The sequence below is a fragment of the Scatophagus argus genome, chromosome 1 (genome assembly GCF_020382885.2).
Source record: "Scatophagus argus isolate fScaArg1 chromosome 1, fScaArg1.pri, whole genome shotgun sequence".
In the NCBI taxonomy this organism is placed as follows: domain Eukaryota; kingdom Metazoa; phylum Chordata; class Actinopteri; family Scatophagidae; genus Scatophagus; species Scatophagus argus.
The window spans coordinates 17,221,587-17,248,976 of record NC_058493.1 but is presented as its reverse complement, the minus strand read 5'-3'; the positions used below and the strand labels follow the sequence as shown (position 1 = coordinate 17,248,976).

At 42.1% G+C, this 27,390-nt stretch overlaps 1 protein-coding gene across 4 annotated transcripts in view; it reads right to left on the bottom strand.

The window, feature by feature from the left end:
• sbf2 (SET binding factor 2) overlaps positions 1 to 27,390 on the bottom strand; it is a 96,692-nt gene that overhangs the window by 15,972 nt on the left and 53,330 nt on the right. For all 4 annotated transcript variants that reach the window (XM_046387698.1, XM_046387725.1, XM_046387708.1 and 1 more), the window contains 22 exons: positions 27,267 to 27,375; positions 26,762 to 26,875; positions 26,283 to 26,360; positions 25,888 to 26,001; positions 24,914 to 25,042; positions 24,572 to 24,670; positions 24,236 to 24,440; positions 23,972 to 24,081; positions 23,136 to 23,285; positions 17,215 to 17,283; positions 10,252 to 10,422; positions 9,374 to 9,639; positions 8,119 to 8,291; positions 7,771 to 7,844; positions 5,048 to 5,243; positions 4,388 to 4,515; positions 3,490 to 3,665; positions 3,217 to 3,350; positions 2,921 to 3,122; positions 2,314 to 2,510; positions 2,031 to 2,171; positions 270 to 353 (listed from right to left, as the gene is read on the bottom strand). In XM_046387698.1, coding sequence (XP_046243654.1) covers positions 270 to 353; positions 2,031 to 2,171; positions 2,314 to 2,510; positions 2,921 to 3,122; positions 3,217 to 3,350; positions 3,490 to 3,665; positions 4,388 to 4,515; positions 5,048 to 5,243; positions 7,771 to 7,844; positions 8,119 to 8,291; positions 9,374 to 9,639; positions 10,252 to 10,422; positions 17,215 to 17,283; positions 23,136 to 23,285; positions 23,972 to 24,081; positions 24,236 to 24,440; positions 24,572 to 24,670; positions 24,914 to 25,042; positions 25,888 to 26,001; positions 26,283 to 26,360; positions 26,762 to 26,875; positions 27,267 to 27,375 — 3,119 coding nt within the window. The remainder of the gene's footprint in view (positions 1 to 269; positions 354 to 2,030; positions 2,172 to 2,313; positions 2,511 to 2,920; positions 3,123 to 3,216; positions 3,351 to 3,489; positions 3,666 to 4,387; positions 4,516 to 5,047; positions 5,244 to 7,770; positions 7,845 to 8,118; positions 8,292 to 9,373; positions 9,640 to 10,251; positions 10,423 to 17,214; positions 17,284 to 23,135; positions 23,286 to 23,971; positions 24,082 to 24,235; positions 24,441 to 24,571; positions 24,671 to 24,913; positions 25,043 to 25,887; positions 26,002 to 26,282; positions 26,361 to 26,761; positions 26,876 to 27,266; positions 27,376 to 27,390) is intronic.

Below are 27,390 nucleotides of genomic sequence, written 5' to 3'. Positions count from 1 at the left end.
AATAATATCCCTTGAAAACTACTTTGAACATTACATGTTTTTTTGCGGTTTTAACACATCACCAGGCTGTGATGGCACATCCTCACATTAAAACATTAAAATGTAGAAGAATGCGTTTTATAAAGCGAGATAAACTGGAGAGAATGTGACCCATGTGGACAAACGAGAGAGGATCAGAAAAAAGGAAAAGTGGAGTATCTCTCTTAGTCTTACAGATGAGCGCACTGCTGTTTCACATTTGACGTAGAAAACAAGAGGACAACACTCACCTCCTCTGGTAAAGCTGTTTGAGAATGGGATGTCTAAATGGACAGGAGCCATCTTTGGTAACCTGGATGTCCTCCTGTCACTGCCTGAAGACAAAATGTTCACACGACACCCAGAACGTTACCACAAGTGTCAGATCAGGAGACAGGCTCAGGAAGGAGTTTTTCATTCAGCGTTCGCACCAAATCATAAACAAGGCTGGAAGACAAATGTGCACTCTCTGCTTGTACAAGTGAAAGCAAAAAGATTGCAAGGATCAGTTCAGACTTTTTAAACTTTAATTGCGTTAAAATTTTCGGTACTGAGCTGAATCCAATTTCCCATTAAAAGCCCTTAAATTTGATCTAAAAGCTTTAAAAACAGGATATGTGATTCGCCTAAACGTATGTGTGCGTGTTTGTGCATGGATGCGGGCATCGTGGCCATAACTTCAGTCCCATACAAGTGCATGTTATTCAGTGTGTTCAGGATACAGGCAGGAGGGTGGGGGGCTGAAGTCAGAGGAGATGGATGAGCTGAGCACTGACCCCAGGTTGTCTTGTTATTCTTACATAACCTTTTATTGTACAAATATCCTTCCAAATGTTGCCAAATATTACACACATTATTTCTCCCACATACACACACACACAAAGATAAATAGGTGAAAAATAACCGCTGACCAGAGCAAACACAGAAGGGAAGGGGAATGACTGCCTGATGGCAGAGAGAAAAAAAAAAACAAGAGTCGGAGTGAACAAAAATAGTTCTCAAGAACGCAAATCTGCAGTTTTTCTCTTTATCAGAAGAAATGAACTCGAAGTGGCCTCCTGTCCCTTGCAAACAATTTTTTTTCCCACGGTTGAGCCAAGACCACTGCACAGCAAACTCAGGTCAGGTAGGAGCACAGGCAGTCAGGTGACGTAGCTTTGGCTTCAGGGAAGTCAGTGCCCAGAGTAAAGACTGGCAGACACGGCTTCCTCTGCAGACTCCTTCAGTCCAACAGGTAAATTGAAATGAATTTCTGGTAAGGGTAATGTTGTATTCACGTCCTATGGAAGTTATTGCATTTAACATTTTGTGACATGATTGTAAATACTGTTCATGTCAACATCCATGTGACATCTGAATGCTCTGACATAGGTGACTCCTTTGCTCGAGATGACTGTGTCCTAATTTGTATTACCACACAATCAACCCTGTCATACAACTTGAGCTCAGCATGAGAGATTGAGACGATTTACAAATTAAAATGTGACGGCTGAAAGTTGGCACACCCCACTTAAAATAGTTAGCATTAAATATGTTGTAACATTGTGTGACGTGAGCTGAGCCAGTCACAGTGAAGAAGGCGAGGCATGTGGCGTGCGTGCAGCCCGAGAGGCTCACCTCAAGCCAGCCTTCTGCCCTGTTTGCAAAGAGCTTTTTCACGCATGACGCTCTGCCTTGTCAAATACTGGAGTCATTCCATTCAGGTTTAACAGTTTCAGTGCTGGTTGGATGGTGCGGTTTTATTGAGACACTTACATAATCGGAAAGGAGCCGTCATTAATATCTTAATTAAACCTCTGCTCTTCCTGTTCTAGGAAGTGAAAACATCTTGCTGCGAAATGCATTAACTGAAGTCTTAAAAAAAACAAAACAAACAAGACTGTGCACAGGTCACCAGGAATTTCTTTGACATATGCAAAATACTAAAACTACTAAAGTAGCAGAGAGAGAGAGGGAGAGTAGATCACTCAAATAAATAAAAACAGCATCTTACGATGAGTGTTGGAGTGTACCTGGTGAAAGGCCTATGAGGGAGCGGTTGGACAGGGTGTTGTTTCCGTTCATTTTGAAGTAGATGGGGATGGAGTTGAGGATGGCTTGCAGGTACTTCTCCTGTTCAAGACTACTGGATGAATCTGAGGACGAGGCAGGAGCTAAAGGCAGAACACACACATTTTTTTTTTTCACCTGGGACGAAGCTGAACAAGCAGTACAAATAACGTAAATAGTTGAGATAAATTTCAAAGTTTGCTTCAGTGAAAAAGAAAGAAAGAAGAGGCTGCTCTGAATGTACACCTGTTGAGGAGGGGTTCTGCGACTTGAACAGCCCCACCACACTCTTGCCGTGAAAGCCTCCTGAGCGGAGCAGCACTGCTTTAGTACGAGGATGTTTCCAACACACAACGGGGAGCCGGTTGTGTCTGTAGCAGCGGGCCACTTTGTGTAAACTGCTGTCCTGTACTGCCTGGGGAACCACCAACAGCCCTGGGTAACTGACAGAGATGGAGACGGAACAGAAATCTCAAACACATGAGGATTAAAAAAATAAATAAATAAAGGTCCGCCATTAATAAGCTACTGCAAGACACAAGAGCTACAGTTTAAAATACAGCTCCTACTGATGTTATAGCTGAAATCTAAGTGGGAATATGAGTGTATTAGTCACATAATGTTTGTTTTTGTTCAACATGATGAATTTGAATCAAGTTGTCACAAGTGATAAATCAGACTTCTGTCTGCCAGGTAAAGGAAGATCCCACTGGCCTTTCGAGACACTGAGGCTTAAAAAGCTTCCGGCAGGGCTACAAATCCTGAAAACTAATATCCTCAGTGCTGCAGTTAGTAGAATCAGCACGGCCAGCAGCCAGGAGGTATCCAGGTATGAAGCCTGTGTGGTGTGTACCTGCGGCAGAGGGAGTAGAGTCTGTTCACGGCTGTGATCCTGAACTGCTCGCCTGACTTGGAGCGAGATGAGCTGGCAGTGATGGTGCCCAGGCCCAAACGCTGGTAGTCACGGAAGCAGGACTGCTCCACCAGCTGCTCCATGGTGGACTTCTCCGAGGCTCGCAAGGTGCTGCTGGGCGGCGGCTCACCATCATCTGATACTGAAACACATACGCGCAAAGAAGAATTACAGTTTAAAATCTTTGACATTAACTTTCCTCTTGCCTCAAGAGCATCGTGTGTCATTTCTCTCACTTGAAATGTCGTCATCTTCGTGCCAGGTCATTCTGCTGCCTCTGTCATTCTTCTTCAGCGTGGTCTGGCTACCACGGCCCATCGTGATCTTTCCAGCCCTCTTTGCTCCCTTCACAATAGTTTTGGATAGTGTTCTGTGAGGAGCACAAGGCAGACAGTGACATAATTTACAGTTTCAGCACCAAAACGGAAGGATTTGTCATTTCCACAGGAGAAACAAACAGCAGTGAAGAGTCAGTCCAGAGCTTGTTGCCATGAAGCTGCACCACAAACCTGAAGCCAGTGTTCCTCTCTTTTTGCTTTGGAAGGATGAGCTGAGGTGCTGTTTGCCCTGCTGCAAAAGCAAAGGAGCTGAAGATGGACTGTGGGTAGCGGATCCTCTGGAGGTGCTTTCTGAAGATCTCCACCATCTCAGAGCTCACCTCCTCATCAAAAGCCACCTTAATCAACTGTAAGAGACATTAGCAAAACTGATTATTTAACAACACAAGCAACAATTCAGGCACAACATCTGATATTTGAACTGGATTCTAATCCAAGGACCATCTGCTGAAGCCATATTTAATTGCAGGAAGCATCACTGGCGTCCCTTCATCACTTGTAGTGATAGATAACTGATTTGCTAAAGTGTGCAGATCGGCAGCTTCTAAATGAAAGATTGGCAAAACAGCCCACACACACACACACACACACACACACACACACACACACACACACACAATCACTATTGAGGAAGCACAACAAAACCAAAGCGATGTCCACACAGGACAAATGACCTACACTCCAACAACATGGCCACTTTCATCATCCGTGTTCGTAAAAAGATAGGAATGAACCATAAAAACTTTTACAGCAGTACATCTAATGACTAAAAACACATGCTTGGCTGAAAATTGCTTCTCTCTTTGATTCCAAGAATCAAGCTCATATTATGAAACTCAAGAGTGTGGGGCTCCAAAAGCTGTGCCATATATTAGAGTGCAGTTTGTAATGAATTAGGAAAAAAAATGTAATATATAAGTTAATATAACGCTGTGAATTAACATCTGAGACACACAACCACAGATGATGCTACGTGTTCAAGCCACAAGTTGTTTTTTTTAATTCGATTTTTTTCATTCAATCTAAAATCTCAGAGAGGTCACACTGCACCATACATCTCAGCATTTACCTGAAATGTTGCAGAGCGGAGCTGCAGGCCTTCCTGCATGTTCTGCTGCAGCTGGTTCTGGATGCTGATCTTCTTCTCTTTGGTCAGCGTAGAAACCGGGAAAGCTCTGATCACCGCCTGCTCCCCCACTGGACACAGACGGGAACAAAGATCAGCATTACTGAAAAGATGGGTGCAACAGTTTACTGACAAAACACACACTGGACCACCTGCTAATAACGTCTTGATTATTGTTTTAATCCTTTTACGCCTTTGTTAGATAGCTGACAGAAGAGAGATGACAGGAAATGAGTCAAGAGAGAGATGAGAAAGAAATGCAACAAAGGTCCCCAGACGGATGTGAACCGGGGGCGTTTCAGTTCATGTTGTGCCTTAACCCCAAGACCACCTAAACTCTGCAAGTACTGATGACTTTAGTGGTTTATCGACATCATTATGCTGATGAAGAGTAGGGCTTCCAGGGTCATAATCACAAACTTTACTGAAGATGTAATAATTAAAAGTTCACTGCTTACCAAGAAAAAAAATGCATTTAATAAAAAAAATAAAAAGCCATTTATTGATAAAAAAAGGACTAACCTACATTTAGCACTAACACAAAGATACAAATCAATTTCAAATGAGAGTTTACATTGAGTGCTGTAGTGGTTCAGGATTTACCCAGTGGATCATGCGGGATGCCTTTGAAAATGATGCGGTATGTGGTGAGAAAGAGGGCTCCCTCTGCTGGCAGGATGTGTGGGCCCCCCAGGAGGCCCCCAGTGGCCTCCTCCCTGCCATCAGGGTCCAGAAGCACCCGCAACCCCTCTGACACCAGCTCCTCTCCAGGAAGCAGAGCTGGACGCAGAATCTTAGGCTGACGAGGAAAGAACATAATGACATATTGCACCCAGACGCACTCAGCTCACCTGTCTGTGAACATGTCTCGGCTTTGCCAGAAGAAACTCAAAATGAGGGATTAAAAAACAAGATTTGCGTCAGTGAATCAGCATTTTAAAAAAGCCAGGAAATCAATTCATCATTATATTGTCAAATCACAGCACTGCATGACCTCGGCGAGACATACTTCAGCTTCGCATGCACGTCAGCATGTCATCAAAAACACACATCTTGCAAGCACATAAAGCATTCTGCGGCATTTTAAAAAACAAACTTGCCAAAAAAAACAAATTCGCACTCTGTGGAGAGCAATGTCAACCCTTCAAGAAGCTTCCTTTTCAACTAAAAACTGCAATTTATTGAATTTAATTGAATGCTGGTTTTCACTTTGTTTTAAAAAATTTAAACGCAGAAACACTGACTGACATGTCGTGACGTCTTTTTACTTGCGGAGTAACACTTAAATATAATAACAAAATAATAACACAATTCCTATCAGTTTCATTTCACTGGACAGAAGTTAAAGTGCAACTTTGTGCCCAAAACTCACAGATGATAATGCACTGAAAGTTTTGTTGAAAGTTTTTTTTTTTCTTTTTCAAAATGCAACCTAGTGTAAATACTACTTTTATTCTGCTTAATCAGAGTAATTATTTCACTAAAAAAAACTGTGAAACTAAAGGCAGGATAGCAAGTATAACAGTAGTCCTTTGCTTTATATTACTGTTACGCTGTGATGTTGACTTTCAAGCAAATAGTCTCTTGCATATGTGGCATTTCAGTGCTTTACATATTGTGGTTTGGGATCAGCTTCTCTTTAAACCCTCTAAGAAGAAGTTAACGGTGCTTCTACAGAAAGAAGAAGAGAAAATATGTGGTGTGACATATGTGCCCCAAGTAACATACACCTGCCAGGATGCTAACTGTGTTCCAGTAACAGAAGTGATTATTAACCACGTCCCAAAAACAAACACCATATGACCAACGTTTTCTACTGTATGAACTCTAACTAACAACAGTCAAGTCCTGGGTCCTGTGTCGCTTCAGCTCCTTCTGGCCTCCAAAGCCAGCAGAGAAAAACTCAGTTGTTCCACTGTCACAAATATGAACGAGTAGGGACATTAGATCATTCGCAGCATTACCATTAAGGCCACAGCCAACCTGTGGGAGTTGAGGTCTGGCCATGAGATAATAAGAACTTCTCTTTTAATAAGAACTCAAGGACAGCCTCGAATAGACAGCGAAACCAAGAAAAGAAAGTCCCTCTGCACCTCATTACTGCAGCGAGCTCGGCTTCCTAGTCAAGCTGCACCTTAAATGTGTTCATTGTTTTTCTTATTAACGTTATTGCTGCCATTACTACTACTATTCTGACCTGTCATGAGTCCAGAGTCAGTGTTGTTTACACACTTTTTAGTTTCTTTTGGCATGCTGCTTGCAGCTAGCTAGCAGTCCAGGGTGGAAGCTCTATCCAGTACATCGATGTGTGAGAAGTTAGCCACAAAGTACAGCAGACAACCTGCTCCAACTGCTCACCGCGGTCTCCAGGTTGCTCCAAAGCCAGTGCTGGCACGGTGTGTGTCTGTGTGTATGAACGTGTGCGAGAGCATGAGTGTAAGAGGAATTGCAAAGCTGGCAGACATATAGCATAGCACAGTCCAAAAGACCAACTGGGAAAATGTGAAAGAGCGATGACGACTGGAAAACATCAGATGAGTGTGGCACTTTGCATACTTGTGGACAACCAGACTGAACTGAACATGTGGTTAGAGTGAGAACATGTGAGTAAAAAGCTTCATTAAAATGGCAATGATAGGCAATGATAGGCTATGATATTTTTCTAAGGTGTCAATATCCCGATGTCACTTCAGTGTTAGCCACTGTGGCACGAGCTTCGCCATCTTAACGTCTCAATGTTTCTTTCATCAGCTCTTAGTGAAAGTGAAACTTGTTCCTGAGGTTTACAAATTACATATTTTTTCATTCCAAAATAAAGCAGAGTTTAAACCTATCATTAAGTTAAACCAGGTTCACACTGTCTTTCAGCAAAAGTTCCAGCGTCACGTTTCCAATGTTTTGCGGGCTTCTCTTCTCATCATCAGAGCTCACTGCTCAACAGCTCCTCATACTCTCAAGCTGATGACAGTTTAAACTGCAACTGTGTTGGGCTTGTGGGAAAAGTTGTTAACTGAGTGCTGCTAAAAACAGAATTAGTGTTTTTATTTGTCATCGCTGTCTAGACAAACAGAGTGAACAATATTACACAGGTTTGCACAAGGTAAGGTTGTATGTCCCATGTCAACTGCAATATTGCAAGTGATATATGTAGCATAGAAGAGGAAATTTTGAATTAGGAACAAAATCCGGAATTTGTGCTTTTAATTAGGCTCTCTATTGCTACACTTCACACTCGAAATATGTATGAGTAAGAACAGATTTATGCACGTCTAACTGCCATATAATTGTAGAATGTACATACAGTTGAAGTGTAGGGCAACACTCACCTTCTGAATGGGAGGTAACCTCCTGCTCTCCCTGTGAACTGTCTCTAGAGCCTCCATCTGCATAGCTACAATGCCTGAGGGTCATGAGATGGGGTCAGTTACCATATGTACAGACACAAGTGGACACGGAGCGGGTACAGAGAAACACATGTACGTCCACACACTCTCACCACAAGAGTGTGTATTTACAGATTTTAAGGCCATTTAACATGTCAGGAGTTAATCAGCTTACAGGCCTCTGTTGCTGTTGGCCTAAGCTGAGAATACACACATGCAAAGGTTCCTCTGTATAAAGCTGAGGGAATTAGGACAGCGGCAGAGTGTGAACGTACGCTGTGAGATCTGTACCTGGGATCATGCTGTGCAGGCTCTTGATGTGTTCCTGGGTCACTCCGCTCTCTGTGCACACCTTGTCGATGAAGCGGGCGACGAACCTGACCACAGAGTTGGCCACGTCGCTGTTCTCCGAGTCCTCAAACCCACTTTCTGTGTCAAAGCTCTCTGCGACGCTGCCCGCGATGCTGTGAAACACACATGATGACACAACGAAGATGACTAAGGTCAAGCCACCGTGCCCAGAAGGACTCCTGATCTGAGAGCTGTGTGTTGACGGAAATGGATTTGAGGACGCACTGAAGTAAAGAGCAGGGAAAGCGAGAGCAATCTGCAGCCCGGCACGAGCCAAGTGTTGATGTCTGCATCAATCATTCAACCCTATAAGCCAAGACAAGTGTTTCACACGAGAAAGTGATGCAAAAGAGAGAGCGATGAGATCCAAATGTCCCCCGTGAGAAACAAACAAGTCTGGTGCAAAATGAAAGACAATGAAAGAAAATTTCCACACAAACAAATTCTTGGCTGCAGCGTGTCAGTCTTCTATTTCTTGTCAGAAATAGAAACAAAACAGAGAATAAAATAGTAACATTGTGTTCTTTCTATGTGAGGAAAAAAAGGATGTAGAGCAAATGTAGAGCAACAAAGTTCAATTACTATTGACAAAAAAAAACAATTAAAACTTTAACATTGTGTTCTTCTAACTATTTGGGGAAAAAAAAGAAATCCAGAAGGCTTTTTTTTGGATGCATGCCTTTAAATTCTAAGAAAAGACATACATGGAGGATCTTCCCGGATTTATACCACAATAAACTTATTGCAGAGCACGGGAAATAACTTCCACTGCTATTTTGTTTGGTTCGAGTGAGTACAGTGAAGCCCCGTTAAAGACACCCTGAGGGTTTTAAGCTTCCCGACAGAAGTAAATGAGGCCAACTCTGTTTTGTGCAGTAGCGATGTAAGCCCTAAGGATGCATGTGGGCCGGAAACACGAGAGGTCCTGTGTTCCTTTTGGCTAAATAAGAAGGTATCATGTAGACTGCGAGTGAAGCCACATCCACCCACAGACTTATCATTGCCTTATTAAGAGAGGTACACTTATTCCCAAATCATGAAACCTTACCTTGAGGTTTCCCCCAGATAAGACTGATTGTTCTACCTTACAAATGCTGAACAAGTCAAAAGTATGTTCTAGTATATTCTGTGATTGATCTTAGCAGATAGTAAAAACAACAGCTTTGGAACCACATTACACTGTTGCTCTCCTGACCTGTTTGTGACGATGCTGTTGCTGCCACTCTCCCAGTCAGCGACAGGGGTGTTGCGGAGCAGCTTGTTCTTGCTGGTGTCCAAGGGAACGAGCAGATAAACCATAAGGCTGGCGTAGTGGATGGCCTGGCTGAACACAGTGCTCTCCTCGTTCTTCACCAGTTCCTGTTGCTTCTCCTTGCTCAGACTGGGCCATAAACGCAGTTGCTCTGCTGCCAGGTCCATGGCTGTGTGTTCCTCATCTCTACCTGCTGTTTGGCCCACATCCTGGATGGGTCAGAGAAAATGATTTAAGCCTTTTAGCCCTGGCAACAGTTGAAGAGAGAGCAGACATTCTTCTACAAATTCTAAAGAACATAAACATACAGAAAGTAAATATCCACCCATCGATTTTCTGCTGCTTATCTGGGCCGGGTGGCAGTGGCACAAGGCTCGGCCAAATTGTCAAGCCCAGGGTCTTCTGCCCACAGGCTTCCTGATCAGATACCTCAACTAACCCCATCGAATGTGAAGGAGCAGTACCTGTACTATGATGTTATACCTTTTCTTTAAGGGTGAGTTCTTGTATCCATGATCTCATTCTTTTGCTCAATTCTCAAAGCTCATGACCACAGGTGAAGGTTGGAACATAGTAGATCAAACGGTAAACTGAAAGTTTGTTTTCCCTGCACAGTTCTTTCTTCACTGCAAAAAGTGAAACTGAGCAAACATGTACAAGAATATATATAAATTTTAAAAGATCTCTAAGGTCTATATGAGAAAACAGTCACAATTTCCTGCGGGCTGAGGTGTCTTTAAATGATTAGTAGCAGCAATTAAAAGGCAAGAAATGGGGAATTTTGGTGTGTTTGCTTCAAAAGTGACTATTTCCTGTCTTACCTTTAGCCTAGCAGTGATGACCCCTTTCTCCGCTGGGGTGTTAAGATAAAGGGCTCGGATCTGACTTTGGACCTCGCTGTAGAAAGTGGCTTCCCAGAATTGCTGGTTGGTCCAGATGGGATGATCCTGAATGCAAGTGTAGGCAAACTGGTTCACTGCAGGAGCTAATTTCTGCAAGACAAAACGTATTTCATAGAGTTAGGACAATACACAGAAGCAACGCTGAGCTTTGCCATTGAGTAGAAGTCTATGTGGTACTGTTTTATGTTGTCAGGATATCAGACCAATACTGTGAAAAACAAAATCAAGAAAGTTTAAGAGGAAAAAAATGTTGCGATGTGACTGTTTCAGATTTAGGTTAGGGTGGAAATTTCCTTTCATGTTATTGACAATAGAATGAAATTCATGTATTGACTAAACAAGCAGACAAGGTCAATTAAAACACTGCACACGAAGCCTTGACAACCCCAGTCAGAACAAACACACGCTACACAACCAAACATTGTTCAGAATACCCAGAACCTCATTTAAATTCTTGTGGAAATCTAAAAGCTTCCTGGAAAACTAAATATCTTGGGCTGAATTTCAGAGGGATATGTATAAAATGACAAAACATTTAGAATATTGCCTTTAGACGGAACAGTTAAGCAAAAAAACCCCAAAAACCAAGCAGTCTTGTGTTTGAATATTTAATAGTGCAAAAGGGGATTTTTTTTTTAAGCTACTGAATTAAAGGAGAAAACAAGATGTTAAGGGGTATTAAGCCTTATACAGTCCTATAGGAACACTCTCTTACATTCATATATTACATTTCTTTTCACAGTGATGACAATGGCAGCTGCTCCTGCCTAAAGTAGATACAATCTTTGCCTGCAGTATTTGTTTCTGTTCCTATGTTACTGTTTCCTAACTGCTGCAGTCCTCTACCTGTGGGCAGTCAGACTCAGTGCAGGTTCATTTCTCATTGGGTATTTGCATTAACAAAGGAGCTGAGCTGTGAGTGCCCCTTGAAAGAAAGAAAGAAAAACGTTTGCCAAAATTCTGGGGCTAAAACAAGCCAAAACCAAATCAGCTGCAAGATTTCAAAGTGAAATCAATCAAACCTTGTGACTTTTGGAGAGTTAACAGCCTCAAATGGAACAACAGTCCCCCCCCACTTTCCTTCTGTGTCTGGTTGTATTTGGAAGCAGTGCTGTTGTTTTTCATTAGCGCAGGCTGAAGAGTAAAGCACCTGCTGCTTGCAAAAACAACTTCCAACGGGAATGTACGGTGCTCAGCTAAAGGCATTAATGCTGGTCCATACTGTACTGTATAACACATATGATAAACACTGCTATTATCACACCACAAATGACACGATGTCAACAGAAGCACAGTCACAGCCAATAAATGACGAGCCCCAAACCAACATTAACCAACTGTCATAAGTCTCCCTGCACGGTCTGAGGGCCATGTGCAAGGCTCAGGCCTGTTATGTGATTAGCTTCTGATTTCTCTCCCCTGAGCCTGACACAACACAGTGGCTTTCATTATCACGTCATAGTTTGCCTTTGAAGGATGAGAACTGGAGAGGTCACTGTAAATATAACAGACAGATACAAAACAGCCAGAAGCCAAGAGAGAGGAGAGCCTGGAGGACAGGCGGTGAACTAATGCCCACACTGCACTTAACATGCAACACTACTGATATGCAGGTCTCAGTTGTCCCTTGCTTTTGGGTCATGGGATTTAATAATGTACTCAACCTTTCTTCATTACGATTCAGATAAAAAAAACTAAATAAATGGTCTCTAACTAGCACACGGTGATTTCAGCATAAATGTACATAGTGGATTAAAAATGTAGCTAAAACATCTTTAAAACTCAAAACATGCTTTTAACATTTTAGTAAGAGCTCTCCTGCTGCTCTTCTAATATTAGATTACAAAAAAATCTTTTGGGAAATGCGACACCAGCTGAGTTCAACAAATCTTCATGAGATTTCAAGGTGTTTTAAAACGGAGTCGAGGATATCCTGCTGACTAATGACAGAGGCCAACAAGAAACGGATACAAAAGATCTCGACGAAGGAAAAAAATGTGAAACAATAGTCTGAGGCATTTTAACGCATCAACACAGAGCACAAAAACATTTCTTTTTTTTAATTTACCAATCGGAATGTAGTAACTTAATTTGTAAACATGTTGTTGGAGCTTTGTGGTGGATAAACTATGAGATGGAGACACGTTTTCTGAATGACCTGAAACCTATATTTGGAGATTTGTAAAGCTATTGGCTGACATATATGCCAGGACTTGGTAAACTAAAAATAATGCTGCACAGTACCAACGTATCATCGGGCTCAGCTACCACATTACTTGTGTTTAACAGTCACATGATGAGAGAGTTTATAATGTCTACGATCTATAAATCCACAAACTACTTGCTCCTTTGGTGTGCAAAATACAGCCCTCCACTAGATCAATGAGGCATAACAAGGATGACATTAATGGGAGTTTGTTTAGATTAACTGTGTTCTCTCCAGAGACAGAGATGATTACAACTTCACTGTCATCACAGGAAACACGCAGTAACGGTATATGGGAATTAGGCCAGAGAAACAAACTGCTGTGGCCAGAAATGCTTTGAAGAGATGCTATAATGTGACCCACCGCGGCACTGCTCAAGCTGACACACTGACAGTCTGTGGAATACTTGGTCTCTGACTGACTGGAAAGAGATCAGGTTTTAAAGACTGAGCTGCATGAAACATGGCCATAAATATATGGCCACAAACACAATAAGAAGACGTGAAGCCCTCTGTATTGCACTGTAGTACCTTCATGTCACAGGAGTGTGTTATGTGTCTTGCAACAGATGTTGTATGGTGTGTGTGTTTGTGGGGGAGGCGTGTATGTGACTTGTCTATGCTGTCTATACTCAGCCTGGCTGACTTGTCAGATATGTGCAGGTCATATTGACCGAGGTCATTTCTTCCTAATATGATAATACGCAGAGCTTACAAAGACATCCTCAAAACAGATGGGCAAGAAGGAGGACAGGGAAGGAGAGAAGAAAGGAGAGGAAAAGGGAGGAGGAAAGGAAAGTAGGAAGTCAAGATGAAGGGGAAACAGGGAGTATACCACTATCAGACCCATCTGGTCATGTGACTAGTGAAGAAGAGGAATGTAGAGTGGAGGGAGAGAGGGTGAAAACAAGCAGACAAACCGCAAAGGGAGGTAGAAAGGAGAAAATGCTGTGTACAGGTCATAGGAATGAGGCTATCAGGATTTGGGATCTTGTTTTGAACTCTGGGACACAATCCCAAGGTTCACAGTATGATTGACTGTGGCCTCGAAACACCAGCCAGAGAGCATCACAAATGTCAGCTGTGTCTTTCAGACCCTGAGAGATGGTGCATGTTGTCACTGAGGGGAGTGCACACTTGTATGCAGACACTGAGTGAAGAGCGCTGTATCTGATATGTCACCAGCCTTGGGGCAGCAACATTATTTACAAGTGTTTTGGAAGAATTCATAGCATTCCTGAATTGCACATACAAAAACAGTCATTATTTCTGGACAAGTCCTCTGTGGGAACACATGCCTGACCCGTGCACAATCCATCTCCTCATTTTTGCAATTATACACGAGTCTGTGTGTTATGAGGAAAATTACTTGCATCCTGAAACCATGAAAAACTTTCTATTCAACTTCAGCAATGTATTTATAGTGCTCAGTCATGTAAAACAAACAGAGCAAAACATGTTGAAAGTCAGAGTAATAAACAAATCCATCATGGCATCCATAGGCCGTCACTGCATAAAAACACAATGTACAAGTAACACAAATGTTCCAACACAAAGTAAACATAGATAGGGTAAGTGAAGAGCTGGACATTTCTGAGATACAAAAGGGTCAAGCAGGACGTCATTTTCCTTCGTAAGGACTGGTTTGACAGAGCGAACGGTCAAATCCCCCCATGGATAAACTATGGCTGAAAGAATGCTAACAGTCAAGTGTTCTTGTTGTGCAAGTCATCCAGAAATGCATTTGGGGTTTTTCAGTTGTTGCTGTAACTAAACCTGTGTTTTCTTTCCCGGGCAGAGACGCTAACACTGGTGACACATTCAAATGTAAGAAGAAATACCATATGAGGCTGCAAAGGGCAGAATAACAACAGACTCAGACGTGAATGACACCTGCTCATCCCCTGATAATCCCCCACCCGCACCCCACTAGATAATGAATGGCAGAGGAACCGTTTGCAGATTAGAGAGCGACAACGAAATGTAAAACCTCACCTCTAACAAAGGGACCACTGTACAAAGGTTGCGTGGCATTTAGATAATCTTTACCTACACGGGCCTACACCGACGCCATCCACGCATGATCTCGACCAAAAGATATTTTGCAAAATAGTTCTGCCTTCTTCCTGCCTGAAATATTAACAAACATCTATCAAAGGTTGTTCCATAAGTGGTTCAGTTTGAGCAGAACATTCATCAAGGGTCAAGCTGAGGGGAAACCAAAGAAATGTGAAAGTAAAACAACTGAACATACAATGTGGGTCAACAGCATAAGCATGTTTGGTTGTCAAAATATAGCCGGCAAAGAAACCAAACACCGTCTGTCTCTATCCAGCAGGTTCTGGGAGCAGACAGTGGCAGTGAGAGGGATATTCCCACGTTCCTCGACCTGGAGACTTGAGAGTCATGGGGACAGTACCACTGTACTGTGGCAGGAACACAGTGTGAGTCTGCCAGAGTCTGGCCAAGAATACCAAACAGTGACCCGACCAATGTCTGACTCCTGAACTCCTTTAATGTGCAACTCCTGAACAGACGAAAACAATTTTTTACCCAATGTTTGACCACGGTGCTATAGCAGTGCAAAGAACAATGGATTGTTCATTAATACTTGCACATTAAGTGATAAATATGCATTATTGATTAGAATGTACAGGAGATGCTTTAATATCGCCACCTCTGACTCAAAGAATATCAGAAAATAGTTTATATTCAAATTAATTAATATTGTGAACATAAGAATGTGCAGGAAATCAAAGAGCAAATACCTCCTCTGTTCCTGCTTAGGAGACTGGCTCAAGATTAATGTCAATAAGTGGGCCAGCGCATGAAACACAGTTTTGAGCAGGTCAATGAGTTGATTAACAATATTCAACATAACAAAAAAGTTTCCTTGTGACATTTACAACCAGCAAAGTATTCTCTCAGTAAAACCCTACTGATTTATTCTGAGGTGAGAACACCATCCTGAGCTCATTTGCTCACATTCTTTTCATTGACTTCCACAGTCTTGTTTGGTCACCTTCAAGTACTGGTTTATCATTTATCAAGTGTTCACGACTGTTTGTAGAACACATAGCTACTGTAATGTATGATGAACAACTGAGACACCACCCTGGCTGTCTCTCAGAGGCTGTTATATAACTTTCACGGCGGAGGATGGTGAAGGGCTTCTGAAAGATGAGATGGTACATTTTGGATACCTTAAAAGGCCTGTAAAAATAAGTGCCTGATGTATGCTGCAGTGTCGTGGTAGATATTGTTATTAATCCAGACATCCTATTTTTGATTCTTGATTAACCTAACTTCTAAGGTTACATTTCATAACAATGTAAGCAAATACAAAAAAGGGTATGATGGATCAGTTGGGAGGTATCACAGTCACAGTCAGTCAATCCACACCCATGATGACAGCTTCTGGGATGCTCCAATACCAAGCTTCGTCTTTCTCACATTTTCACTGCATGATCTTTGTGTCAATAACCAGAGATTACGGAACCATTTTGGCAGAGTCCTGCCTGACCTCACTTTACTTTTCACCCTTTGGGTGAGGCAAAGGCTCAAGCATGTCACCAGTTCCAATCATCTGTAAATAACAAAGGAAAAATCTGTTGCATTCTTAATTCATTCTTCCTTCTAATTAGCCGTCAGTGCCAGACAAGAAATCATTTGTAATCTTCAAACTAAAATAGCTGAAAACAGTCCCTTGTGTAACGTGACTAGTTAATGGATATTCTCATGAAACAGAAATTGTTTCATAGTGGTATATTCTTGTGACATGGCTTAAGAAGCATGCACTAAGCTAATAAACACTGACATTATTGATTAATTTTCTATACTGGTGGCCTTGAAGAGAAACAAGAAAAACAACACAAGGCAGGGAGTTACATCAGCCTGTGGCATGTGAACTGGATGAGTCATGTGGTGGTAGAGAGCAGGGTCAGGTCCCAGTCCAGCTCATTGGGATATGGTACTGGTACCCGACAAAAAGCCAATACGGACAGTTGTGTCTGTCCCCATGGCAACATGCAAGCCCCATGCTGTGGGGACATAGCTGCGGTAAAAAATAAAGTTACCCTGTGTAGATAATGTGGTTTGGAAACCAAAGTCCGTAGCCTGTACTGTTTTGCTATGGAGGTTTTAACATGCTGATCTGTGCATGCACATGTGCGGGGTTTCGCAAAAGGTCACAGACTGAGAGATGTGTTCTTGCTCTGGCTACGCCCTGCCTACAACCTTCCCTACAGTGCCATGTTAATAAGAGCCCAACCGGTACTGTAACATGAACACTTTGAATACCATAATATGGCCTGCGCTGGACATTTTACAGGTGAAAAATACAACTGTATGAGTTCTTCAGTGGACAAACTCTGCAATGGAACAGCTGTTTCTAAATTACCTTATATAGATCTATGACATTTTTTAGGCCAACATGTGGGCTGATACTGAATTACCAACAATGGGCTAACATTGGCTGACATATTAGCCGACATATTAGTCCATTCACATAAAATTTAGGATGATAACAGTTTCAGTGGATCAGTGGCTCGCATAAGATATTAACATATTTCTGAGATATTGTTGTTTTTTTTTTTCATACAACACTGATACTGTACACAGAACAGGAGCATCAATTTGAGCTTGCATGCATCCTTCTTTTTAATTAATCTCCTTACCCTGTAAAAGGCCGTTGAGAGGGGCAGCAGTGCAGAAGCCACCGTGTACTCCTCTGAACTGGAGCAGTCCTGTGGGTCAAACAACAGGGGACAAGTGAGAGCAGGGCAGGGCACAGCAGGAGACATGTTACATAGCTCTGTGAAGACCTTTTTTCACTGAAGTGCATGTTTCCAACAGAGAGGTCAAACACACTGGGGCAAGGGGAGGGGGGGGGGGGACTCTGTTGAATTCATTTCCAAAGAAGAAGTGATAAATATAAGATGAGTCTTGATTACGTGCCTTTCAGCACAGGACTGATGCACTGTTGTAACATAGCAATGTACAGATGTGAGCACACCGGGGGGGGGGCAAAGAATCTATCTTTGACAAACGTAACTTCCTGTTACATAAAGACATACCGTCCTGTTGAATGTCAGGGCAAAAAAAAAAAAAAAAAAAAAAGAAAACCCAGAAAATTCTCTGCCTAAACCACTTCACTTCTGGGACATATGCTTTCAATAGCCTTATATAATGCCTGCCTTGAGACAATAGGTCAGACCACTCCGGTCTTCAATTTATTGGTAATTTTATGTTTTACATTCTTGAACTAGATTGCCATACAAGGCGCAGTGAAGGAAATCGCACTGTACAAAATCCAGTCATTCTGGCCATAAAATGCTGCATCCATTTATCAAGAATCCACGACAAGCCAAAAAGAAAACTTAATTCTCTCTCTTTTATTTTGTTTCTTAAATCAGAGAATAGTTGAAAACATTCCCTCTTGGACATTTACACACCATGCGTGTCTTTGTATTTGGGATTGTTTCAGGTCAAAGGGGCGGCGCTTAATGGTGCTTTCAAATGAATAGTATTAAGATGAATAGTACATTAAGAGGCTTAGTGCAGGGGACATTGGGGCCCATACAAAACTTTTCTTGCAGAGATCACAGAGAACGACGAGAAGAGGGGAAGAGGAGAAAAGGACGTGAGTTGAGAGTCAAAAGTACTTGATTCACAGGAAATTGGTACTTATCTCTGGTAAGCTCTGTTGGGATCTATTTGTTGAACTGGCCTGAGGAAACCCAATTTAAGACCAAGTACAAACAGCAGGACCGGTTCTGACCTGACGCTGCACCTCATAACCCTTGATGTGTTTACAGAATGTGTGACACATTTTCTTTCTTACCAAACATCTCTTTACCTCTGAGTCTACGATGAAGTGTTTCTGAAACTATGCAAAATACTTGCACAGGCTTTAATTTTTGAGGGAAAGATAGGGACAAGAATGCTGCACTTCCTGATAGTGGTCTGCCATGGGGGCCTCAGTACTGCCATTCCTCAAAGACACACACACACACACACACAAGAATGTACAGAGGGGAGAAAATGTAAAACACAAGTTCCACAGCCGCACATGAAAGCCTGACCCCCCATCGACTGAGCAACATAGTTTCTGTTTTATTTGTTGCTAGTGTTTTTCTTTGCAGTTATTTGGGCTGTGGTTAAATGTTCCCACTTGGAGCGGCACCAAAGCATTGTTTACCGGCATCCTTCACAATGCTTGGGGTCACAGGAGTTCATGGACCCCAGTCATAATAGAACAACAAGTGGAAACGCACAGGCAGAAAAGTGTGACCAGCATTATTCAAACAAAAAAAAGTGATGTCCAGCAAATGAACACCACTGGTCCTTCAAAACAGAAACTTGTGACGACAGACATTTTCAGCACTGAAAAGGACAAAGTCATTGCTCGGATGAAGAAAACGTCACAGTTTTTTTTTTTTCTTTTTTCCAGAGGCTGCTTCACACGTCATGTCTCATATAAGGTAGATAACATCTGGTTTACTTTGCCACACTTATCTGCTCCAAAATCTTTACCTTAATCTCCCGTAAGCAGACAGGGAGGCTAAGGGACAGCTCAAAATATTTGGAGGTCAACTCACAAAGTGAAAGGATAAGCAGTAAAATCTACAGCAGGTCTGAGATAAGACTGAAAAGTGAAACCTGAGGAGTAGCAGCATCACAGAGGAACTTGACAAAGGTAAACATATTGTATTTAGTTCTATTCAGCTCTATGACTTATTTATTGTCATAGAGCTGAATGGATCCACATGGTGCAGGGTGGAGAAAATATGTTATTTGGGATTTCAAGAATAGAGGGACACAAGGGCGTTGTGTAGCCCCACAATTCTGTTTGCAAGTACACCCTGCTGTCTTCCTTTCCTCCTATTATTTATGGTATTTCTCACCATTTTCCCCCCCTGAAGCTGCAGAGGCTATGATGGGTATGATGACTAACACAGCTATTCTGTCTCAGACACGTATCCAGTAGGCAAAAACAAGGATCTTGAGCATGTGACAGAAACACTGCAGGATGTGAACAAACATCAGCTTCCTGTGTGTTCCGGATAAGTTAGCACTTCCCAGAGGGGGCCGTGAAATGAACATGTGAATGAGCATGTCATGCTTTTACAAGACTTGTATGGCTGACAACGTAAAAGACATTCTTAACTCAGAGGCTTTTATTGTTAACTGTAGCTTGAATCACTAATAGGAAGAGGAATAAGCCACATAGTTGACCTCTGTGCTGTCCAGATGAGCAACAAACTTCCATAGCTTCCATAGCTGATTAACGCAGATGTTTACCTGGCCATACTTAGTGGACATCCTAGAGAAACAGTCATCTGAACATGGGAATGGTAACCAGTGCAGATTCCCAGTGACCATGTTACGCAAGACAGTCCATCAAGGCCACTAAGGCAGACAGGGGCCATGTTCTCACAGTAAGAGACTAATTTATGATCAAAATAATGTGAAAATGTAATGAAGACATCTATTCACTATTAAAGGAGATATTCAAAGTTCTTAAAGGGCAGCAGACAGTCTTTAGTCTCCATGCGGGGGGACGGAGGGCACAGACTCCTGGCTAGTTGGCAGGCGTATCAGCTTGCAGTTCAACAGTCTGCGATTGAGACACGGTCAGATAAAGTGCCTTGTGCTTTCCTAAAACATCTGCTTGTAACGTGTGTTCTCGCACACTGTTCCACATCAGACAGTGAAGCTCAGGATCATGCGGAACTCATGGACTCCATGCCGTTGCGGTCGCTTCCCATGGCCCTCCCGCCCTAATCCCCTCTCACAGTAAACTGCCATTCAGAGTGTGTTTTTGAGCACCATCATGAGGCCCTGGGCCATGAGAGAGCAGAGCGCAGAGGGCTCATAATCCTATCTGACAGGAAATGGTTGGGATGCCAGGATACATCCACAGCAGGACCCATTCCCCCACATGGCTTGCGCAACGTTTACTTCTAAATGCTCAAGTGCTGACCGGTGCACATACGCATAACAAATAAATGTGCAATTATCTCAAGTGCCTTAATGAGGGTCGTTACTGTGCGTGATTCATGGCAGAGAAATAGCACAGATAAGGATTACAACAGATGTTTAAACAGGAAAAATGCATCACTGTAAACTTTTTCCTGCCATCAAATCATTCCAGAGGAAGTACGACATTTTTTTCATATGCAACAAAAAAAAATGTACATAAAGAGAAGCACTGACAAGGTACAGTGCACCTTTGACCTACTGCACATTTTTGTTTCACATACACATCCTGAGGCTGTGCTCTCTTGCAAACCTTTCAAAAGAAAATGCTGATTGCAACCAGGCCACAGAACTAACACTTAGGCTGAAGTCGACAGTTAAACGAAAAATGTTGTAACTGGTCTCATGATGATGATGACATTGCAAATCAATGTGTCATATGAATCTGTATGCCAGAAATCTTAATGAGGCAACATGCTGTCATTGTAAAGAGACAAAGCAGCATTTTTTACAGCACAAATCACTTATAAATAAAAGGGTCAAACAAACACACACACACACACACACACAGTAATATCATTTTGGGATTCTTATGTGGCTGGGCGTTGTAAGAAAAGGGCAGCATGCAGAATATGAAAGCAATTACCGGCCCAGCAATTTACTATTTATATTCCTTTCACAGCTCATCGGAGACAAATCCCTCATAACTGAGCTGAGACCAAGGAATGAAAGCCAGGAACGAACGCCTGGCTTCCATCCTGAGGTAAGAGAATACACGACCAACAATGCAAAGTAAAACAAAAACAAACAAAAAGTCATAAGAGAAAATGCTGGCTACATTTTGTCAAATGCAGCTGTTAGCAAAAGTGCACATGCATAAGTGTGCGTAAGTGTGAAAATATGGAAATTTATCGTGAGAACATTAAGATTTTAGTCGCTATTCAAAGTTAGGTTGGACAGATGTCTCTTGTTTTGTCTTGTATTGTTCACGACCGATCAAATCCAATGAGCAAATGTCAACATTCAACACAAGAAAAGACGCACTGGCTATGACAATAATAGGACAACAAAACAGCTTGGACTTTTGCATCGATTTAGACTTAACTTCTAACTTCTAAGTCTTGAATTATGAAGGCATGGAAAAGAACTGGTCTAGACATCTTTCCACCTTTTGCAGTTAAAAAAAAAAGTATGTCACTGACAAACTACTGTCAAGAGTTCATGTCTGCTCCTAGAAATGATGGGAGACATTATGCAGCACAGAAGGGATGATGCAACCAACTTGTCTTTTCTTGTCTTCCTGCATGTGTGAAAAGACATAAATAACTAACAAATCAAGACTCTTCTTATGCAGACATTTCTTTTGTTCCGTTGCATAACTGTGAAGCAAATGACACGTCAAATGACCTTGCGTGTCCCTGGTCCAGGCAGATGGTGGGGTAAGTTGTTTTTTGTCATTTGTGGGGAAAAAAGAATGAGTGGAATCTAAAGTCACTCCATAAAGCTGCACTCTGTGAGGACTGCTTAAAATTATTAAAATCCCCGTAAAGGGTTGATTCAAGGCAGTAAACCATGAGGAACTACCAATAAAAACCCGACTGCTCTGGCTGAGTGAAGCCTCACTGACTCTTTATGAGCTGCACAAAAACACATTACTTACTACTCTGACAAGTAGCTGAGGCATGGGAGCACCAGAAGGAGACAAACATACTAACTGATACACAATGAGCAGCATGGCTGGGGCTCACTTGTCCCACTTGCTTAATAATGGCAGATTACAATTCAGAAAATATTTATTTGGGATACAGTGCTGAAACAGACTCAAACAAATATGCGCCGCTGGAATGTGACCTTCGACATTCCTTTAAGATACTGCTGTGGTCAAAATCTGGGGAAGAAAACATTTCTTTTGTCAATCTTAATATCAGTTTTAGTCAGATTTGTGGCGCAGGCCTAAAAGAAAGACATCTGCTCACTTCTACTTTGGTCAGTTGGCTAAGACATTTTATTGAATTAGTCTTTCAATGATAATCATAATATATTTTTCTCTGTTGTTATCACAGAAATAACACACTAAGTCTTGAAATGACCCTGACGTTCAGAGTTCTGGTAAGCACACTGTACCACAACAGTGGGATTAAAAAAGGAGAAAGAAAAATAGTTTAAAAATAAAAGTTTTTTTTACCAGCTGTTTTTTTTAACAAAACAAAAATAATTAAACTCATTTCATTCAACGGTAAAACTACAGGTTTAATTTTGTTGACGAGCAAGCGTGTATCACAGTAATTAATGTATGATGCAATTTCACTGAATGTTGCATCACAGTTTTCTAGAGCCCAAGACTGCATCTTCAAATACATTTTTTTGGTCTGACCCAAAAGCCAGAGCTATTAATCCTACAAAGGAAAGGCAACATATCTTCACTCTACAAATGTTGGAACCAGTGAATGTTTGGTAATTTTGTTTCTTAACTGTCCTAAACAATCGGTTACTTATCAGATTTATTGTTAATTTATTTTTGTTCAATCAATATCTCATCTCGACTTTTAAAATAAATAAAATAAATACACAGTGTTTCACGAGAAAGGGATTCTCTGACGTCTGTTAAGTGACTTACTTGGAGAGCACAGTTCATCATACGAATGATGTAGTCGAACTGTTGGTGGTCCATTATAGCGCGGTTCTGCTGAACGTGAAGACTTAGCTCCTCTGTCAGACACTGGCGAGCTGCTTTGCCTTTCAGTGCACGCAGTGCAGCTGGCAGCGTCTATCAAGAGAAAGGCAGACAAAGAGGAGAAATACCTCTCAGTAAAACGACTGACACGACAAGAGAGGCTGATTAGAGATACAGACAATCGACAATCTGTGACTGTTCAAAAAGTGGGAAACAATCATGCTTCACGCCTTGTACCAACACATTAAGCCTACTTCCACATACTTCAAACTGCAGTACAGTTATTGGTTCACACTGACCATTTGGCAGCCACAAAGGATTTATAGACTCACAGGGGGTTCAGAGGATACAAGCTTTGCGATCTTATATTTGCACAGAGATGCAGGCTTGGATTATGTAACTTCTATATGAAGCCGGTGGGATACATAAAGAAACTGGTAATCATCTCATCTAAAACATAATGGATGCATACAGAGTAGAATGTTCACCTATGATCTCACATACATGGGGCCACAATGAAGGAAAACCTGAGCAGACATCTTTGTGCAGTGCAGATGCTTCTCGATGCAAACACAACAGACAGGGACATGCATTATAAATATCAACATGGATTCACGACAGGCCCTATTTCTGTGTCTGGGTGTCTGTGTGCCAGCTGGGAGATATTAGCATGATGAAGGTGAGGAGTGATGTGCTGCTCCACAAAGGGCAGATGCCTCCAGTTAATGAGGTTGTTTAAAGGTTGATTAGCTCCCCTGATGAAAGACATTGTGCATCACCTTTTCTGTCTCCAGGGTCTTGTTGTCAAAGATGAAGGAAATGCAACTCCGCACCACCTCCAGCCTGCGAGCGCTGTTAAACACGGAGCCACTCTTACCCATAATGGACACTGAAACATAGAAAAGACAGAACAGAAGCGCAATCAGTGCAGGTTAAATCAGAGCACTGTCACACGTCAAGGATGTATTTTGCAGATACAAGTTATGCATTTAAAGACAAAGTAGTATGCATTTTGCAATAGTCCACTTTAAAACTAGCCATACCAACGGGAGGTCCAGCAGGTACAACACATTTCCTCTCAGGTCGAGTAGATGGAGGTGCACTGCTGTGTTTTGCCACACCTTCCTGCACCGTCTTCTCCACCTTTTCTTCATCCAGCAAGGGAAAGGGTACCTGGTGAACTCGCAGGTGGGATCCCTCTGACGGCCGAGGCACTTTCTGGAACGCCATGTGGGGGTTTGGGTTCTCCTACAGAGCCCACACCAGAGAAGTGCATGCATTTATAGAATACACAGCTATATATACAGGATATACACAACAAAACATATGGGGAGCATGCTAAAATGAGGAAGTCTGTGCTGTACATCTGCAGGTCTTACATTTCTGTATAGTTGCTCAGAGAGTTCCCTGATGTGCTTCTGCAGCTTGGCAGGGCTGACCTCTTCTTCCTTAAAGATGTCAATGTCCAAGGCCACCAGCTACAACGACCAGCAAACAAATCAAACAATCATTTCACTATTAAAGGGCTGGAAAATCCAGTTGAATACATTCTGATGAAGAGTGTTTTTTCAGCGCGGTCAGTCATTACGGATAGTGAGCTTATTAAACAGATGGAGAATCATCATTTCAGTGTAAATAAATATGCGTGAACCTCTTGTTCGTCTTGCTAAAAAGTGAAAATAATAAAGATCAGGTTAAAGTGAAGCATCGCGGTGAAGTACCTCATCAAAGAGATCGCAGGCTCTGTAAGGTGGACCCCTCTCTGAGACAAAGCCAGCGAAGGCCATGCCATCCAAAACCTTGGTCAGAAAGTCATTCTCAAAGAGGCCTCGCTGGCCCAGGAAGGCAGTCTGGACAATGTCAGAGTAAGAGCAGTTACAATCCCACACAGATGGCAACAATGTAATCTTGTTCATATGGACATACTGCAGACTGAAAAACCAACACACAGTGTGATCACAGCCATTTTTAGAACAAGGTTCCAAATTCTTCAGAAAGTATCTCTGTAAGGGGGCCTGAGATGAGAGATTTTGTTGTTGAAATATGCATAAGTTCTTCAACATGCCCAAAAAGGGGAATAAATCCAGTTATAAATGACTAAATGCAAATGAATTTAATTTACTTTACGCACACTTCTTTGTGCTTGTGGGCAGAAGAGATAAAACACAATTCATTCAAGCCTTCCCCACTCAGCGATTCCAGGCAAATAAGCAGAGGGTTTGTTTATAATGCGATCCATGTGGGGTACTTTGAGGATGATGTGCTGAGGCGTTACCACGGAGACACCACAGACACGAACAAACAAAAATCCCCGGCACAAAACAAAAATGTAAACCTAATACGTTTCATATGGCTCGTAGCCGGGATTTGCCCAAGGTTACAGGATTGTGTCCGGAGCTTGCATAAACACAAGGATAGCATCACAGAAGACTCATGGAGCCTTTACAACACATTTAAAACAACATGCATACTCACACAAACACACACTCCTGACAGGTTTATCTGTCAGGTCTTTACATGTAATTCTACACTCACTGCTGGACTCCAGCTAAAAACATTCTTGGCAGATTAAAAGAACAAAGTGTTTGCTGAGGAGCAATTGCTTAAAGGGTTTAATCAAAGGTCAAAAAAAAAAAAAAAAAAAAGGCTGAATTTGAATTTCAGTGCTGGGAATTCCATTATGTCGTTATCTTACCTTGTGAAAGTGAATTACGGGTTCAGAATGGATGCGGATGAGCTGCAGACAAGACCTGTAGCCCTGGAAGAGTTGTGCAAACAGCCTGAGGAAGACAGCCCTAACCTCCTTGTCCTGGAACACACACACACCAACATGAGTCATCAAACAGCTATGCCACACTAATCCAGTCTGATAAGTTAATTATGCAACACATTTGTTATTTGACTTTAGGGTAATGGGTTACCGTCAGCTAGCGCCCTCACTTCAACGCTAACCATTCAGTGATAAGAGACTTTGTCTGACGGGGGAAATCACGTCCTCCTCATGTGGGAAGAGGAGGACATCACTCCTCACCATGAGACAGCCTGAGGATCAGGAATGAAAGGAGAACATGTGACAGTAAGCTGACTTACCAACAACTTGAGGTTGGAGGGTGCAGCGCGAGGCGGAGGGAACGCGTTGTCAGCTATCTCCAGATCAGGATGCAAAACCTACGAAGAATACATGCATCCCCAGGTTTATTGGCTTTCATGCAGCAGATGTTCTTTCCTACAACAACCTTCAATAAGCAACATAAGTGAACATTCCTCGTGCATGATGAGGAACCAGATAATACAGCATACCATGAAAAAGTGTCTATTGATTTGATTAAGAAAGCAAAATAAGAACATCAATTTTACCAACACTGACTACGCAAGTCTGAGCACAAATTTCCAAGAGTGACTAAATGAGAACGTCATGTGTGTTTGTCTGCATGAAAGATGAACGAGCAGACATGTAAACAAGGACATGCTGTGATTAGTCTATTTTGTATTTCATTTTTTTTTTTCTTGCTCACTTCAAATAATGTCATCATTAAAACAATCCACCGTGTGCGTATGCTTGTGCTTACCATGGACAGGGCCGTTTGTGTTTGCTGTAACACAGGGTCAGGGAGCACGGACAGGTGGATACACTCGGGAATCTTTATTGTTCCTCCATCCAGGTCAGCAATTATAACATCCAACTGGTGAACACACACACACACAGACACACACACAACACTGACAGGTCAGACCGTTTGATTGCAGCTGGAGGGAACACTGAGAGGAACAACATGCATGTCTGACAAGGTTCAGCTGAAACCAGCTAAATAAACATTTTGTAGACGGGTAGATTGCTTAATCTTCATGTGTAAAAACTTCCTGAGACCAAAGAGCTTGTTCTATTAAAACTTTCCTGGTCAGTCCTAAAACATCAACAATGCATCACCACTTTTAGGACATCAAAATAAACTCTGCATCACCGTACTATTTGTGACAGATTTACAGATATTTGAGAGTATTCAATACTTTATGATCTTTGAGTTCTGCATGTAAGCAGATTGATGCATGCCTAAGCAATACCTATGCACTCACCAGATCCTGGATTTCACTCTGAAACATGGAGTGCACTCCGATGATGAAGGGAGTGGGCGAGCTCAACACTTCCAGCAGCCGCGAAGGCAAAATAGGGATGTATGGGTAACTGAACACATGAGAA